This window comes from Oncorhynchus mykiss, chromosome 2 (assembly GCF_013265735.2).
Source record: "Oncorhynchus mykiss isolate Arlee chromosome 2, USDA_OmykA_1.1, whole genome shotgun sequence".
Lineage (NCBI taxonomy): Eukaryota > Metazoa > Chordata > Actinopteri > Salmoniformes > Salmonidae > Oncorhynchus > Oncorhynchus mykiss.
The window spans coordinates 58,200,645-58,215,809 of record NC_048566.1 but is presented as its reverse complement, the minus strand read 5'-3'; the positions used below and the strand labels follow the sequence as shown (position 1 = coordinate 58,215,809).

General features: G+C 41.9%; 1 protein-coding gene across 2 annotated transcripts in view; it reads left to right on the top strand.

The window, feature by feature from the left end:
* The window catches only part of LOC110492633 (plasma membrane calcium-transporting ATPase 1-like), a 39,678-nt gene extending 32,364 nt beyond the window's left edge, over window positions 1–7,314 (top strand). The window contains exons 16-21 of one of the 2 annotated variants that reach the window (XM_021567063.2): window positions 99–290; window positions 474–687; window positions 3,643–3,854; window positions 3,958–4,065; window positions 4,187–4,375; window positions 4,528–7,314. In XM_021567063.2, coding sequence (XP_021422738.2) covers window positions 99–290; window positions 474–687; window positions 3,643–3,854; window positions 3,958–4,065; window positions 4,187–4,375; window positions 4,528–4,899 — 1,287 coding nt within the window. In that variant the 3' untranslated portion in view covers window positions 4,900–7,314. The remainder of the gene's footprint in view (window positions 1–98; window positions 291–473; window positions 688–3,642; window positions 3,855–3,957; window positions 4,066–4,186; window positions 4,376–4,527) is intronic. The other variant, XM_036951841.1, reaches the window with a different exon arrangement.
* The last annotated feature ends 7,851 nt before the right edge of the window (window positions 7,315–15,165 follow it).

The window sequence follows — 15,165 nt, the reverse complement described above, 5'->3', positions numbered from 1 at the left end:
ACCCCATCAATATTTCATGAGTATGTTGTCTCTCTGATTTGACCAGACGGGTACTTTTGGTCCTGCGACTAATGCGCTGTGACATGCTGTGCCCACAGGGCATTGCAGGCACGGACGTAGCCAAAGAGGCCTCAGACATCATCCTGACAGACGACAACTTCAGCAGCATCGTCAAGGCGGTGATGTGGGGGCGGAACGTCTACGACAGCATCTCCAAGTTCCTCCAGTTCCAGTTGACAGTCAACGTGGTGGCTGTCATCGTGGCCTTCACAGGAGCATGCATCACACAGGTGAGACACTGTATTGCTGTCATGTCCATCCTTCCCATCTTCTTTCTGCGTGAAAAGGGGACGCATCGGTCAACTAGAGAGCGGCTGACTCACTATAGGGAGTTTTTCTAATCAACTCTACAAGTTACAACGGTCTTTGAAAAGTGGGGGGCTATACATAAACCAAACTACATCTCCCCCCAGGACTCTCCTCTCAAAGCTGTCCAGATGCTGTGGGTGAACCTGATCATGGACACCTTTGCCTCCCTGGCCCTGGCCACTGAGCCCCCCACCGAGTCTCTGCTGCTGAGGAAACCGTATGGCCGGAACAAGCCCCTCATCTCCCGCACCATGATGAAGAACATCCTGGGCCATGCTGTCTACCAGCTCACTGTCATCTTCACCCTGCTCTTCACTGGTGAGTAGTGTTGCAAAGGGAGGGTATATTACTGGAAAGTTTCAAAGTGGCCCTTTTGGGTAATTCAGATTATCACAGGTGTCTGTAATTATGTCTGGCCCTATCTGTGGCCTAATATATATAAAATAATACAATTAATGAAAACATTATCCTAAGAATAAATAGTGAATACAATTGGTGTTTAAAATGAAGGTTTCAGCAAGCCTGTTCCTGGAGAGCTACCGTCCTGTAGGTTTTCACTCCAACCATCATTTTGCACACCTGATTCTAATAATTAGCTGGTTGATAAGGTAAATCAGGTTAGTTACAGCTGGGGTTGGAGCGAAAACCTACAGAAGAGCAGCTCTCCGTGAACAGGGTTGGAAAGACCTGGGCTATAGGCTAGTCCTGGAGCAAGAGTTTTTGGCCTAGGCCAAATAAATAAGTAAAATATTCGGAAGAAGCCTTTGACTCTCCTCCTGAACTGCCACTTTAGGCCTACACAGCACCGCCATTGGTTAGGCAGCACACAAAAATGTTTTTGATCAGCCAGAACAGAGCAAGCCCGGGCTCAGGGAGTAATGGGCATAATGCAGCCTAGTTGTATTTGTACCATCCCAGCAGCTATATTAGAAATATAACTTTGCTCTGTGCCTCTCAGAGGATGCACTTCGTAGCCTATAGCCTATTGATATTGCCCGCCCAGCAGAGAATCAGAGATAAGGGGCAGCATCAAGCACACAAAGATAAACAACTCAAACACTGAGAAATATTGAGATTTTATCAATGACAAATTACATGACCATCCCCTTGACTAGATAAAAAAATAATATTAATGGATTTCCTTGATTGAAATTCAAAAAGCATGACCCTCCCCCATTTTCCTCCAGGTAACCTTTCTCTATATTTCGATCCATCCCTAGACAGTGGTTTAAAGTACTTAATTAAATATGGCGGACTCACTAAACACAAATGCTTTGTTTGTAAATTATGTGTTTTAGTAGGCCCCTGGCTAACCGTTAAAACATAAAAAAAATATTGTGCTGTCTGGTTTGCTTAATAAGCTCAGCAAAAAAAGAAACGTCCCTTTTTCAGGACCCTGTCTTTCAAAGATAATTAGGTAAAACACATAACTCCATAGATCTTCATTGTAAAGGATTTAAACACTGTTTCCCATGCTTGTTCAACGAACCATAAACAATTCATTAACATGCACCTGTGGAACGGTCTTTAAGACACTAACAGCTTACAGACGGTAGGCAATTAAGGTAACAGTTATGAAAACGTAGGACACTAAAGAGGCCTTTATACTGACTCTGAAAAACACCAAAAGAAAGATGCCCAGGGTCCCTCCTCATCTGTGTGAACGTGCCTTAGGCATGCTGAAAGGAGGCATAAGGACTGCAGATGTGGCCAGGGCAATAAATTGCAATGTCCGTACCTTGAGACGCCTAAGACAGCACTACAGGGAGACAGGGCGGACAGCTGATTGTACATGCAGTGGCAGACCACGTGTAACAACGCCTGCACAGGATCGGTACATCCGAACATCACACCTGCGCGGGACAGGTACAGGATGGCAACAACAACTGCCCAAGTTACACCAGGAACGCACAATCCCTCCATCATTGCTCAGACTGTCCACAATAGGCTGAGAGAGGCTGGACCGAGGGCTTGTAAGCCTGTTGTAAGGCAGGTCCTCAATAGACATCACCGGCAACAACGTTGCCTTTGGGCACTGTCCACTGTCGCTGGACCAGACAGGACTGGCAAAAAGTGCTCTTCACTGACGAGTGAAGGAATGAGCCTTACACCGAAGCCTGTACTCTGGAGTGGATTGATTTGGAGGTGGAGTGTCCGTCATGGTCTGGGGTGGTGTGTCACAGCATCATCGGACTGAGCTTGTTGTCATTGCATGCAATCTCAATGCTGTGCGTTACAGGGAAGACATCCTCCTCCCTCATGTGGTACCCTTACTGCAGGTGCATCCAGACATGACCCTCCAGCATGACAATGCCACCAGCCATATTGTTCGTCTGTGTGTGATTTCCTGCAAGACAGGAATGTCAGTGTTCTGCCGTCACCAGCGAAGAGCCCAGATCTCAATCCCTTTTAGCACGTCTGGGACCTGTTGGATCGGAGGGTGAGGGCTAGGGCCATTCCCCCAAGAAATGTCCGGGAACTTGCAGGTGCCAAGGTGGAAGAGTTGAGTAACATCTCAGAACAAGAACTGGCAAATCTGCTGCAGTCCATGAGGACGAGATGCACTGCAGTACTTAATGCAGCTGGTGGCCACACCAGATACTGACTGTTACTTTTGATTTTGACCCCCCCTTTGTTCAGGGACACATTATTCAATTTCTGTTAGTCACATGTCTGAGGAACTTGTTCAGTTTATGTTTCAGTTGTTGAATTTTATGTTCATACAAATATTTACACATGTAAGTTTGCTGAAAATAAACGCAGTTGACAGTGAGTGGACGTTTCTTTTTTTGCTGAGTTTATAAGGAATTTATACTTTTACTTTTGATACTGAAGTACATTTTAGCAATTCCATTTACTTTTGATACTTAAGTATATTTAAAACCAAATACTTTTAGACTTTTACTCAAGTAGTATTTTACTGGGTGACTCACTTTTAACAATTGAGTACTTTTTCCACCACTGCCCTTTGATATAAAAAGTGTATACTATATATGAATACATTTTTTATACTCAAGTATAAATTACCATAGTTAGCATAGATTTCCATAGATTGCCAAAGATTCCGGTAACTTTGGTAAATTACCAATAGCTTTGCAACCCTACCAGGTGAGTACCGCCTGGGTTCAAATTAGTTAGTCGTGCCAATTGGACATCTAACTTTGTCCTTTATGAAGATATGAAAGCAAATGTATTGATCTAATAAATGACTTGATCCGTATTGCTTGTCTCCAGTGGGCCTTGTTATTATGTACCTGTATGTTGCCACCACAGGAGAGCAGATTTTCGACATTGACAGTGGGAGGTATGCGCCTCTCCATGCACCTCCCTCGGAACATTACACCATTGTTTTCAACACCTTCGTCATGATGCAGCTCTTCAATGAAATCAACGCTCGCAAGATCCACGGCGAGCGCAACGTCTTTGACGGCATCTTCAAAAACATGATCTTCTGCTCCATTGTGTTCGGAACGTTCATCATCCAGGTGAGCTAGCCTTCGGATCCATACAGGATATCCACACAGAGGAGATTTCATATTGGACAGAAAATAACATTGCTCTTGAATCACCCTGTGTTTTGTTGTTCAGATTGTGATCGTTCAGTTTGGAGGGAAACCTTTCAGCTGTGTGGGCCTCAGCATCGACCAGTGGCTCTGGTGTGTGTTCTTGGGCTTTGGATGTCTTCTATGGGGCCAGGTGAGATTCTCACAGGTTTCTAATGTCTTCCAATGATCTACTTGGCTGTTATGAAGCTTTGTCACAAATGTTTTGTCACAAATTAGTGACAACATTTGAGTTCCTGTCTGTTCATTTCTAGGTGGTCACCACTGTCCCCACTAGTCGGCTGAAGTTCCTGAAGTCTGCAGGTCATGGTACGCAGCAGGAGGAGATCCCTGAGGATGAGCTGGAGGAGATGGATGACCTGGACGAGATCGACCATGGTGAAATGGAGATGAGAAGGGGGCAGGTGCTCTGGTGCAGAGGCCTAGGCAGGATCCAGACTCAGGTTTGTTTGATCAACTCTAAGTTATACATCTCAGCTTACAATCATCCCTCAGCTTTACACCAAACCAAGGATTCAAACTCAGGATTGTGCTTTAACTTTCGATGGGGACTCAATACTAAAATTTTGACTGTCTTCATCCCCAAACCATCCAGATCCGTGTAGTGAATGCCTTCCAAGACACTTTGTCCCCCTACGAAGGCCTGGAGACCCCTGAGTCCCGCAACTCGATCCACAACTTCATGACCACCCCGGAGTTCCGGATAGAAGACTCGGAGCCGCAGATCCCCCTCATCGACGACACAGAGGGGGAGGACGATGCTCCCACCAAGCGCAACGCTACACAGACCCTGCCCCCACCCTCGACGCTGGCAACCCTTCCGTCCACGCCCAACCAGAACAATAATGCTGTGGACAGGATCATCCCCTTATACAAAGAGAGCCCAAAGACTGGCGGGATCCACCAGAGTGCTGCGCTGCCGCCGCGCCCTGGGAGCCCGCTGCACAGCCTGGAGACCTCCCTCTGAGCTGGGCTCTAATACCAGTAATTACCCACTCACCTCAGCCCACTTAACAATATGTGGAGAGAGAGGGCTTCTGGAAGCCTCATGGGTTTCTGTTTTTACTTATATGTTTGGTTCCTAAAGCATTTTTGGGTCTTGTATCGAGGAGAGGTGCACATTTTGCGTGGTGCACATTTTCATTTTTATTAAATGAACAGGGAGACTGGTATGCATTGCTGTACATCAGCAGTACTTGTAAAGAATTCACGCATTGGCTATTTATATTTTTATGATTTCATTCATGTTGTGAAAGCAACCCTGTTTACACGTTTGTGAAACTTTGACTGTCCGTGAAAAACCAACGTTATAATATGTACAAAGTGGGGCTGCATACTGCAAAATGAAAAAATAAATAACGTATTTTAGATATTTCTGTCTTTTAGGAGAAAAGTAAGGTTTCTGTTGAAACTGAACTAACATGCCTGCAGGTACTATTTGGTGTGTTTTTGTCTAGGTACATAGAAATATCTAGCGAAGTAATAAGAAATTGGTTTTAAATGTTTATAAGAAGACAGGAAAATAACTGGGAAAATGTCCTCAAATATCCATGTTCACACTTCCACACTGTAAATATTAAAAGACACGCTCCGGTACTTTGGTGACTAAGAAATAGTTTTTTAAACCTCCAGCTTTGGGCTGGATGTGTCAATATGTAGTACATACCTGCATAATCTATGAGCATAATTACTGTCTTATCTCAATTAGCCAAGAAATCCTTATTTTGAAAGTGGTTGTTTTCTTGAAGTTTTGCACTGCAATTTTCCCAACATCCCCCCCCCCCCCCCCCCACGTGGGTCACCCCCATAGCAATTCAAGTTCTAGCCAATGAGCTTCAACATTTGAGTGACAGCTAGCAGGACGCCTGCCCAGTGTTATCCAATGAAGTTGCAGGGAAGGCCCAACAGCTCAGTGGACACGGGGGAGAGAGAGAGGGAGAGAGAGAAATGACATGGTGCACATTTCCATACATATGTGACGTAGTAAGCAATCTTCAGGGACCACTTTCGGCTCGTGAGTGCTGCTACTTTCAGAACTACTGGCTAAAAAAGTATACAAAAGTACCGGGGAATCTCTTTAACGTTGTTCCAAAACTCAATTTCATGACTACTGGAATGTGGTGGAGCTCCTATTTGTGTCCTTAGTGCTTTCAATCTAGACCACTGATCATAAGCACTGACCACTGATCCATTGAAAAGGCTCCTTATGAATCCAGAATAAGACCCATACGTTACAGAAAAAGAAAGGAGAAACCTGTTGCTGTTTCAGATGTTTCCCTAGAGAACATTTTGTAAAGCGAGTAGATTGTTATTTTTAGGATTTTGAAATCAAGAGAAAGTTGTTGTTTGATCAAAAATAACCTAATTCAAATTATTGAACGGTTTTAAGGACCTGAGTGGTATTTCACCAAATAGTATCAATGGGTTTGTCCAGCTAACTGAAATAACTTGATTCTCCGTATCGTTAACATGTACAGTACGAGTTGATTTAGTGATAGTCGTTTCCAGCTTCGTTTGACTAACATATCGAAACTGCTTTGTGAAATGACCCTCCAGGAAACAGAAAATACTCAAGACACAAAAGATTTTCGACTCTCAGCACAGAGTACTTTATTGCACTAAACCTCCTTTAGGGAGACTTACATTTTGTAAAATATAGCCTAGCTTTGTATCTTCTTAGAGAGAGCTAAGTAGCTTTCATCTGTCACAAAAGTCAAGGTATCATCAGTTGGGAGAGGATTGAAAATGATTCAAAACATTTTGCAAGCCTAAAGTCAAAATACCCTCATACTGTCATTGGAAATAGCCTACATGTTTACCAAGTGCTATAAAAAAAAAGCTGAAACCTAAAAAAAAAAACAGGAACGCTAAAACAAAAAAAAGAGGTCCTGAGCAGTGGAGAACTGTATTTCAAAAAATAGTTTTGTTACATTACGGTCTAAAAATGATTAACTTCGTTACACTTTTTTTTATGCAACTTTTCACAGTACAGGACCAATTTTATGTTTGTGGAATCCATGTCAGGGTCACAGTTAATTTGACTACATATTTACTTTGGATTTCTTCCTTGTGTTGCAATTACAAACTGCATGTGAAGATGGGTACAAATCCAAAGAAAGTGCTTAGGTGGTAAAAATGGGAGAACGTTTCCGTAGGTCACTTTTGTGTTTCTCTGTAGTTTCATTCCACAAATGGGAATGAATGCTTATCAATCTCTTTATGGATTAAACATTTTTATATCTCAATATTTGGTTTTAAAAAAAAGTACTTAATGTCTGTTTAATTTGAGCAGTGTAAATGGTTCTTGTGGTTGATATTTATTTTTGAAACTTATTGAGTACTGTGTATGGTTTTTGAAAATAAAGGATTCATATTTAGCTTACCTAAAAATGGTATTGAATCTGTTCTCTATTTTCTCAACTGTCAGTCATTGTTGCAACATACACAATGGATTGAAGAATGCTGTTGAATTTGGTCATCAGTGTCATAAGAAATGTAGGTGCAGCAAGACATGTCACTGAAAAAACCCACACCACATGTCTGCCTACTGGTATGTGGTCCTCCCAGTTGTTTGCAATGCCAGTATAACAATACCATATTATAAAAAAAAAAAACATGAGTAAAAGTACAAAAATATATATTTTTTAATGTAGTCTAAATAAAGTTGAATGCTGTAAATCAAAAAACCTGTATAATACAATGGAATCTTTGTTGGTCCATATACACGTACAAAATACATTGGTTCATTTTTGGTGTCACAGCACCACACAACTATACACGACAAAGTGGAGCAGCATGGTCAGAGCAGCGCCCCTGGAGCATGTTAAGTGCCTTGCTCAAGGGATGATCGGCAGTTACTGGCACGGGTGATTGATGCCATCTTAATTGGGGAGGACTGGCTTGTGGTAATGGCTAGAGTGGAATAAGTGGAATGGTATCAAATACCATGGTATCAAAAGCATTCGGAAAGTATTCAGACCTCTTGACATTTTCCACATTTTGTTACGTTACAGCCTTATTCTAAAATGGATTTAATATTTTTTTTATTCTCATCAATCTATACACAATACCCCATAATGACAAAGTAAAAACAGGTTTTTAGATTTTTTTTGCAAATATTTAAAAAAAAATTGGGGAATATATAACATTTACATAAGTATTCAGACCATTTACTCAGTACTTTGTTGAAGTACATTTGGCAGCGATTACAGTCTCAAGTCTTCTTGGGTCTGACGTTACAAGCTTGGCACACCTGCATTTGGGGAGATTCTTCCATTCTTCTCTGCAGCCCCATTCAAGCTCTGTCAGGTTGGATGGGGAGCATCTCTGCAGAGCTGTTTTCAGGTCTCTCCAGAGATGTTCAATCGGGTTCAAGTCTGAGCTCTGGCTGGGCCACTCAAGGACATTTAGAGACTTGTCTTGAAGCCACTCCTGCGTTGTCTTGGCTGTGTGCTTAGGGTCGTTCTCCTGTTGGAAGGTGAACCTTTGCCCCAGTCTGAGGTCCTGGGCACTCTGGAGCAGGTTTTCATCAAGGATCTCTCTGTACTCTCTGTACTTTGCCCCCACCTTTCCCTCAATCCTGACTGGTCTCCCAGTCCCTGCCAGGTTTCCTCCATGCGTGACGCTTGGCATTCAGGCCAAAGAGTTCAATCTTGGTTTCATCAGTGTCACGACTTCTGCCGAAGTCGGTTCCTCTCCTTGTTCGGGTAGTGTTCGGCTGTCGACGTCACCGGTCTTCTAGCCATCACCAATCCATTTTTCATGTTTTATTTGTTTTGTTTTGTTTTCACACTCACCTGGTTTCAAATCCCTAATTACATGTTGTATATATTCCCTCTGTTTCCCCATGTCCTTGTCGGGAATTGTTTATTGTAAGTACTCGTGCTACTGGTGCGCTATGGGTTTTGTACCCATGTGTTTGTTGTTTTATATGCCGTTAGTTTTATATATTAAACTGCTCCGGCTATTCACCAAGTCCTGCTTTCCTGCGTTTGACTTCCCTGCCACCAGTTACACACCCCTTACAATCAGACCAGATAATCTTGTTTCTCATGGTGTTAGAGTCCTTTAGGTGCCTTTTGGCAAACTCCAAGCAGGCTGTCATGTGCCTTTTAAATGAGGGGTGTCTTCCGACTGGTCACTCTACCATAAAGGCCTGATTGGTAGAGTGCTGCAGAGATGGTGGTCCTTCTGGAAGGTGCTCCCATTTCCACAGAGGAACTCTAGAGCTCTGTCAGAGTGATCAATGGGTTCTTGGTCACCTCCCTGACCAAGGTCCTTCTCTCCCGATTGCTCAGTTTTGCCGGGCGGGTCATGGTGGTTCCAAACAATGATGGATGCCACTGTGTTCTTTGGGACCTTCAATGCCGGATACGTTTTTTTGTACACTTCCTCAGATCTGTGCCTGGACACAATCCTGTCTCGGAGCTCTACAGACAATTCCTTCGACCTCATGGCTTGGTTTTTGATCTGACATGGACTGTCAACTGTGGGACCTTATATAGACAGGTGTGTGCCTTTCCAAATCATGTCCAATCAATTTAATTTGCCACAAGTGGACTCCAATCAAGTTGTAGAAACATTTCAAGGATGATCAATGAAAACAGGATGCACGTGAGCTCCATTTTGAGTCTCATAGCAAAAGGTCTGAATACTTATGTAAAAAAGATATTTCAGTTTTTAATTTTTTCAAAATTTGCAAACATTTCTAAAAACCTGTTTTCGCTTTGTTATTATTGGGCATTGTGTGTAGATTGATGAAGACATTTTATTATTTAATCAATTTTAGAATAAGGTTGTAACGTAACAAAATGTGGAAAAAGTCAAGGGGTCTGAAAACTTTCCGAAGGCACTGTATTCTTTTGTAAATATATATAGATTTTAAAAATATACATTTTCCTTTATTATTTTCCCCTAACCCTACCATACCTCCCCTTGGAGACTAATGGACAACAACACTTAGGCTTATACTTCCAGCGTATGCATAGTATATACAGTGGAAAAGAAAAACAAATCCAGAAAATCACATTGTATGATTTTTAATGAATTTATTTGCAAATTATGGTGGAAAATAAGTATTTGGTCACCTACAAACAAGCAAGATTTCTGGCTCTCACAGACCTGTAACTTCTAATTTAAGAGGCTCCTCTGTCCTCCACTCTTTACCTGTATTAATGGCACCTGTTTGAACTTGTTATCAGTATAAAAGACACCTGTCCACAACCTCAAACAGTCACACTCCAAACTCCACTATGGCCAAGACCAAACAGCTGTCAAAGGACACCAGAAACAAAATTTTAGACCTGCACCAGGCTGGGAAGACTGAATCTGCAATAGGTAAGCAGCTTGATTTGAAGAAATCAACTGTGGGAGCAATTATTAGGAAATGGAAGACATACAAGACCGCTGGTAATCTCCCTCGATCTGGGGCTCCACGCAAGATCTCACCCCGTGGGGTCAAAATGATCTCAAGAACAGTGAGCAAAAATTCCAGAACCACACGGGGGGACCTAGTGAATGACCTGCAGAGAGCTGGGACCAAAGTAACAAAGCCTACCGGCAGTAACACACTACGCTGCCAGGGACTCAAATCCTGCAGTGCCAGACGTGTCCCCCTGCTTAAGCCAGTACATGTCCAAGCCCATCTGACGTTTGCTAGAGAGCATTTGGATGATCCAGAAGAAGATTGGGAGAATATCATATGGTCAGATGAAACCAAAATATAACTTTTTGGTAAAAACTCAACTCGTTGTGTTTGGAGGACAAAGAATGCTGAGTTGCATCCAAAGAACACCATACCTACTGTGAAGCATGGGGGTGGAAACATCATGCTTTGGGGCTGTTTTTCTGCAAAGGGACCAGGACGACTGATCCATGTAAAGGAAAGAATGAATGGGGCCATGTATCGTGAGATTTTGAGTGAAAACCTCCTTCCATCAGCAAGGGCATTGAAGATGAAACGTGGCTGGGTCTTTCAGCATGACAATGATCCCAAACACACCGCCCGGGCAACGAAGGAGTGGCTTCGGAAGAAGCATTTCAAGGTCCTGGAGTGGCCTAGCCAGTCTCCAGATCTCAACCCCATAGAAAATCTTTGGAGGGAGTTGAAAGTCCGTGTTGCCCAGCAACAGCCCCAAAACATCACTGCTCTAGAGGAGATCTGCATGGAGGAATGGGCCAAAATACCAGCAATAGTGTGTGAAAACCTTGTGAAGACTTACAGAAAACGTTTAACCTCTGTCATTACCAACAAAGGGTACAAAGTATTGAGATAAACTTTTGTTATTGACCAAATACTTATTTTCCACCATAATTTGCAAATAAATTAATTAAAAATCCTACAATGTGATTTTCTGGATTTTTTAAATTAATTTTGTCTGTCATAGTTGAAGTGTACCTATGATGTACCTCTCTCATCTTTTTAAGTGGGAGAACTTGCACAATTGGTGGCTGACTAAATACTTTTTTGCCCCACTGTACATTTTAAGGACACAGTATATTTTACAATATTTTGTTTGACATAACTTGGCAGTGGTCTGGGGGTCCTCCCATTTTTTGGGTGGCATCTAAAGCACATTTGCTGCATTTCTACACAATCTAATATGACCCATGGCCCTTCTAGCTATCTCTATTTAAAACAACAAAAAGTAGGCAAAAAGGCACACACTCATCAAGCTAGGTAAGAGATTATGAAATATGTTTAAGTGATTGATAAGACTGAACTAGATCCATGATAATAGAATAATCAATATTGTGTGGCACCTTTAACTAATAGCCTAACAAATGAACAACTGAAAAGTAGGGAATTAGCTTGGGAAACTGACAGATCAATACCGTTACACTGACATACTGACTAATACACAGTGGCATGCCATCAAAGCCACTACACAACACAACACTAAGCAATACATTACAACAAGAAGGTGGCGCAGTGTTCCTTCATGGGCAAATTTGGTCATCAAACTTTGTCATCAAAGTCTGGCATTCACTGGATTTGTGGTGCTTTCAAGACAACTGGAAACTCGGAAACAAACGTCAGTGATTTTCAGGTCGTAGCTCTAGAGGTTCCCTGAGTTCCTGACTTACAATTCCGAGTTGGATGACCATTCAAAACGTATTTTGAGCGCGGCAGAAATCATGCTGAATTGACAGCATGGTCAATGTTAATCATTTTAAGCTTGGAAAAGAGACCCTTAAACCCAGAATTGGGACCACACACCCACTCCAGTGAATAGCAGGCTAGTGATTGCTTTGTAATGCTTGCAGTTAGCCACTGATTCCTTCCAAACCACTTGAATTTGCAATTTCCAACTTGTTGTGTAATGTTTAGGTCCAATGGCCAATGAGCACTGATGCGTTTTATCTATAATTTCTCTTCATTTGACAAGGATTAAACAGGATTTGCAAGTACTGTAGATTGTCGACTTGATTCAGAATGATAACTGCTAGCTAAGATTTTGAAAGTATGGTATTGACAGTCCAATCAGAGCTACTGTAGGTATAACGTGATTTGAAGTCATTTTATCTGTGGCCAGTGACCTTGAGCCTTCTTGTCATGAGGTCTCATGAGATATGCATGTATGCATGTTATATTTTCGACAGGTCTTTGATGGTGCGTCCAAGCAGATCAGAGTGTATGAGTCAAAAGGCTCTTGCCAAGGCATCGGGTCAGAGGGTCTAGACTTGCTGGGGTACCTCAACCCTCTCCATGCTTCAATTCCAAAACACATGGGTGATCATGGTTGTAGTATATTAACCTTTTACCCTCCTGGGAATTGGCCTATATGGATAGGGCTAAATGTTTATGTTTCTTACAGAAGAAATATGAAATGCATAGGCACAACCATGGCAGCAATTGAAAGGTAACGGTTTGGAGATTATGGGAAAATGATTAGACCAAAGGTTAGGACACAACAATAGCAGAAGCAGAAATATTAACGAAATCTGAAAATACTCTGGATACAATCAGTAACATGATAAGAATATTCCTGGAAAATATGAGGTAAGTGCAACATAAGACAAAAACAATTACAGACAACAAAACATTTGCAGAAATTTCTAGGTAGGAGTGTAAAGGGCAACATAACAAAATCCTGTATTGTGACAACTGGAGTCGTTGCCTGCTCCGTAAGTCATTGCCTTATTTAAATATCAATCTGTGTGTTCCAGGTTCTGAACAAAGGGTCTGAATGAAGATGTTCAACTCAATCATATTGTTTCTTATGTATTACAGATGGCAGAACTCGAGGTTCACGACCTTGTGGTGGAGACAGGAACTTGATGAGTCAGCGTTGTGGCACCTTCTTCGATACCATGCTGCGTCTCTGGCAGAGCATGCGTGACGAAGATTACATACGACAGGTCAGTCAATTCGAAAAATGTCAAGAACTTTGAAAGTTTCTTCAAGTGCAGTCACAAAATCAATTGAGCGTTATGTTGAAACTGGCTCTCATGAGGACCGCCACAGGAAAGGAGTACCCAGAGTTATCTCTGCTGCAGAGGATAAGTTCATTCGAGTTACCAGCCTCAGAAATTGCAGCCCAAATAAATGCTTCACAGAGTAACAGACGCATCTGAACATTAACTGTTCAGAAGAGACTGCGTAAATCAGGCCTTCATGGTCAAATTGCTGCAAAAAAACACTACTAAAGGACACCAGTACGACTAAGAGACGTGCTTGGGCCAAGAAGATGAGCAATGGACATCAGGCAGGTGGAAATCTGTCCTTTGGTCTGATGAGTCCAAATTTGAGATTTTTGGTTCCAACCGCTGTGTCTTTGTGAGATGCAGAGTAGGTGAACGGATGATCTCCGCATTCAACTCACACTTAACCAGCATGGCTACCACAGCATTCTGCAGCGATACGCCATCCAATCTAGTTTGGGCTTAGTGGGACTATCATTTGTTTTTCAACAGGATAATGACCCAACACACCTCCAGGCTGTGTAAGGGCTATTCGACCAAGAAGGAGAGTGATGGAGTACTGCATCAGATGACCTGGCCTCCACAATCACCCGACCCCAACCCAATTGAGATGGTTTGGGATGAGTTGGACCACAGATTGAAGGAAAGCATGAATTAATATGATACTTTTTAGATTGTTACATACAGGTTTGAAAATGGAATATATGAATGCAAATGGATTACATCAACTGGTATGTGAATTCAATACTGTTCAGTGGATATGTTGTCAGGATCGAAATGAACACACGTCATTTTATGTATCTTTTTTTCTGCTTACAGTTGATTGACCTGAGCTGTCCCCTGATCAAATGGAGTCTGGAAGACAAGAAGATAAATGCCTTAAAGGATGCACTCCTGATCAATTTATCCTTTTCAAAAATATCATTATAGGGCTACATTTGAATATTTTCTGTACGTGTACATTGATTCAACTAGCCTTCCTGCTCTCTCTTGTGCCTATACCACACACTAGTGTCATGTATACGGGTACAACTCGTTGTTGATGATCAAGGATCAAGGATCATTAGAAAAGGAGATAGTGATTTACATCCAGACAGTTCATATAAATACTATGCAAGAAACCAATCTGATTTATATAATAGAATGGCACTGTACCTTTTACTTTTTGTTTGTTGCCATCTTGCTGCTCTTTGTGATGATTTAAAATGTTGAAATAAACGTTCTTAATTTAAGTTATTGTAATGCCGAGTCTTGTAAATGTACTACTGGTCTGGTAAAACGGCCAGAGAGTTGACCTGTCTGCTCACTGCTATCAGAGAAGGTATAGCCCACTATTGTCTCGCCACCCAGAAGTTTGACCTCAACTGAAGAGCATCTCCTGCCAACAGACATACACACACAGTCAGAGATTTTCTCGTGCTCTCATAATAAGGTATCATACACTTGTACATTTGAGCAAATACTTGGTATAAGTTTATTGAAAATGTTAATTAATGTGCTCTGTCAAATGTGAGGTATATTAAAGTACCCTTGTGTATTTTGGTAGAGCATCTGATGGTAAATACGTGTGATCTATCTACTTGTCTGCACCAAGAATGATCAAATGTATAAAGTTATATCAAATGATAATGTCTAAAGTTAGATCGTTTGGAGTGGATGGATACTTAGGCCACATGATTCTAGACACTTCCTATAGTTAAGTTTGTCCACTAGGTGACAGCATTTAATGAAGTTGACATTTTCTGAGGATTTTGTGGGGATTTTGATACAATGAGGACAGGCTTTAAATGTTCATGTAATTGGCAAACCT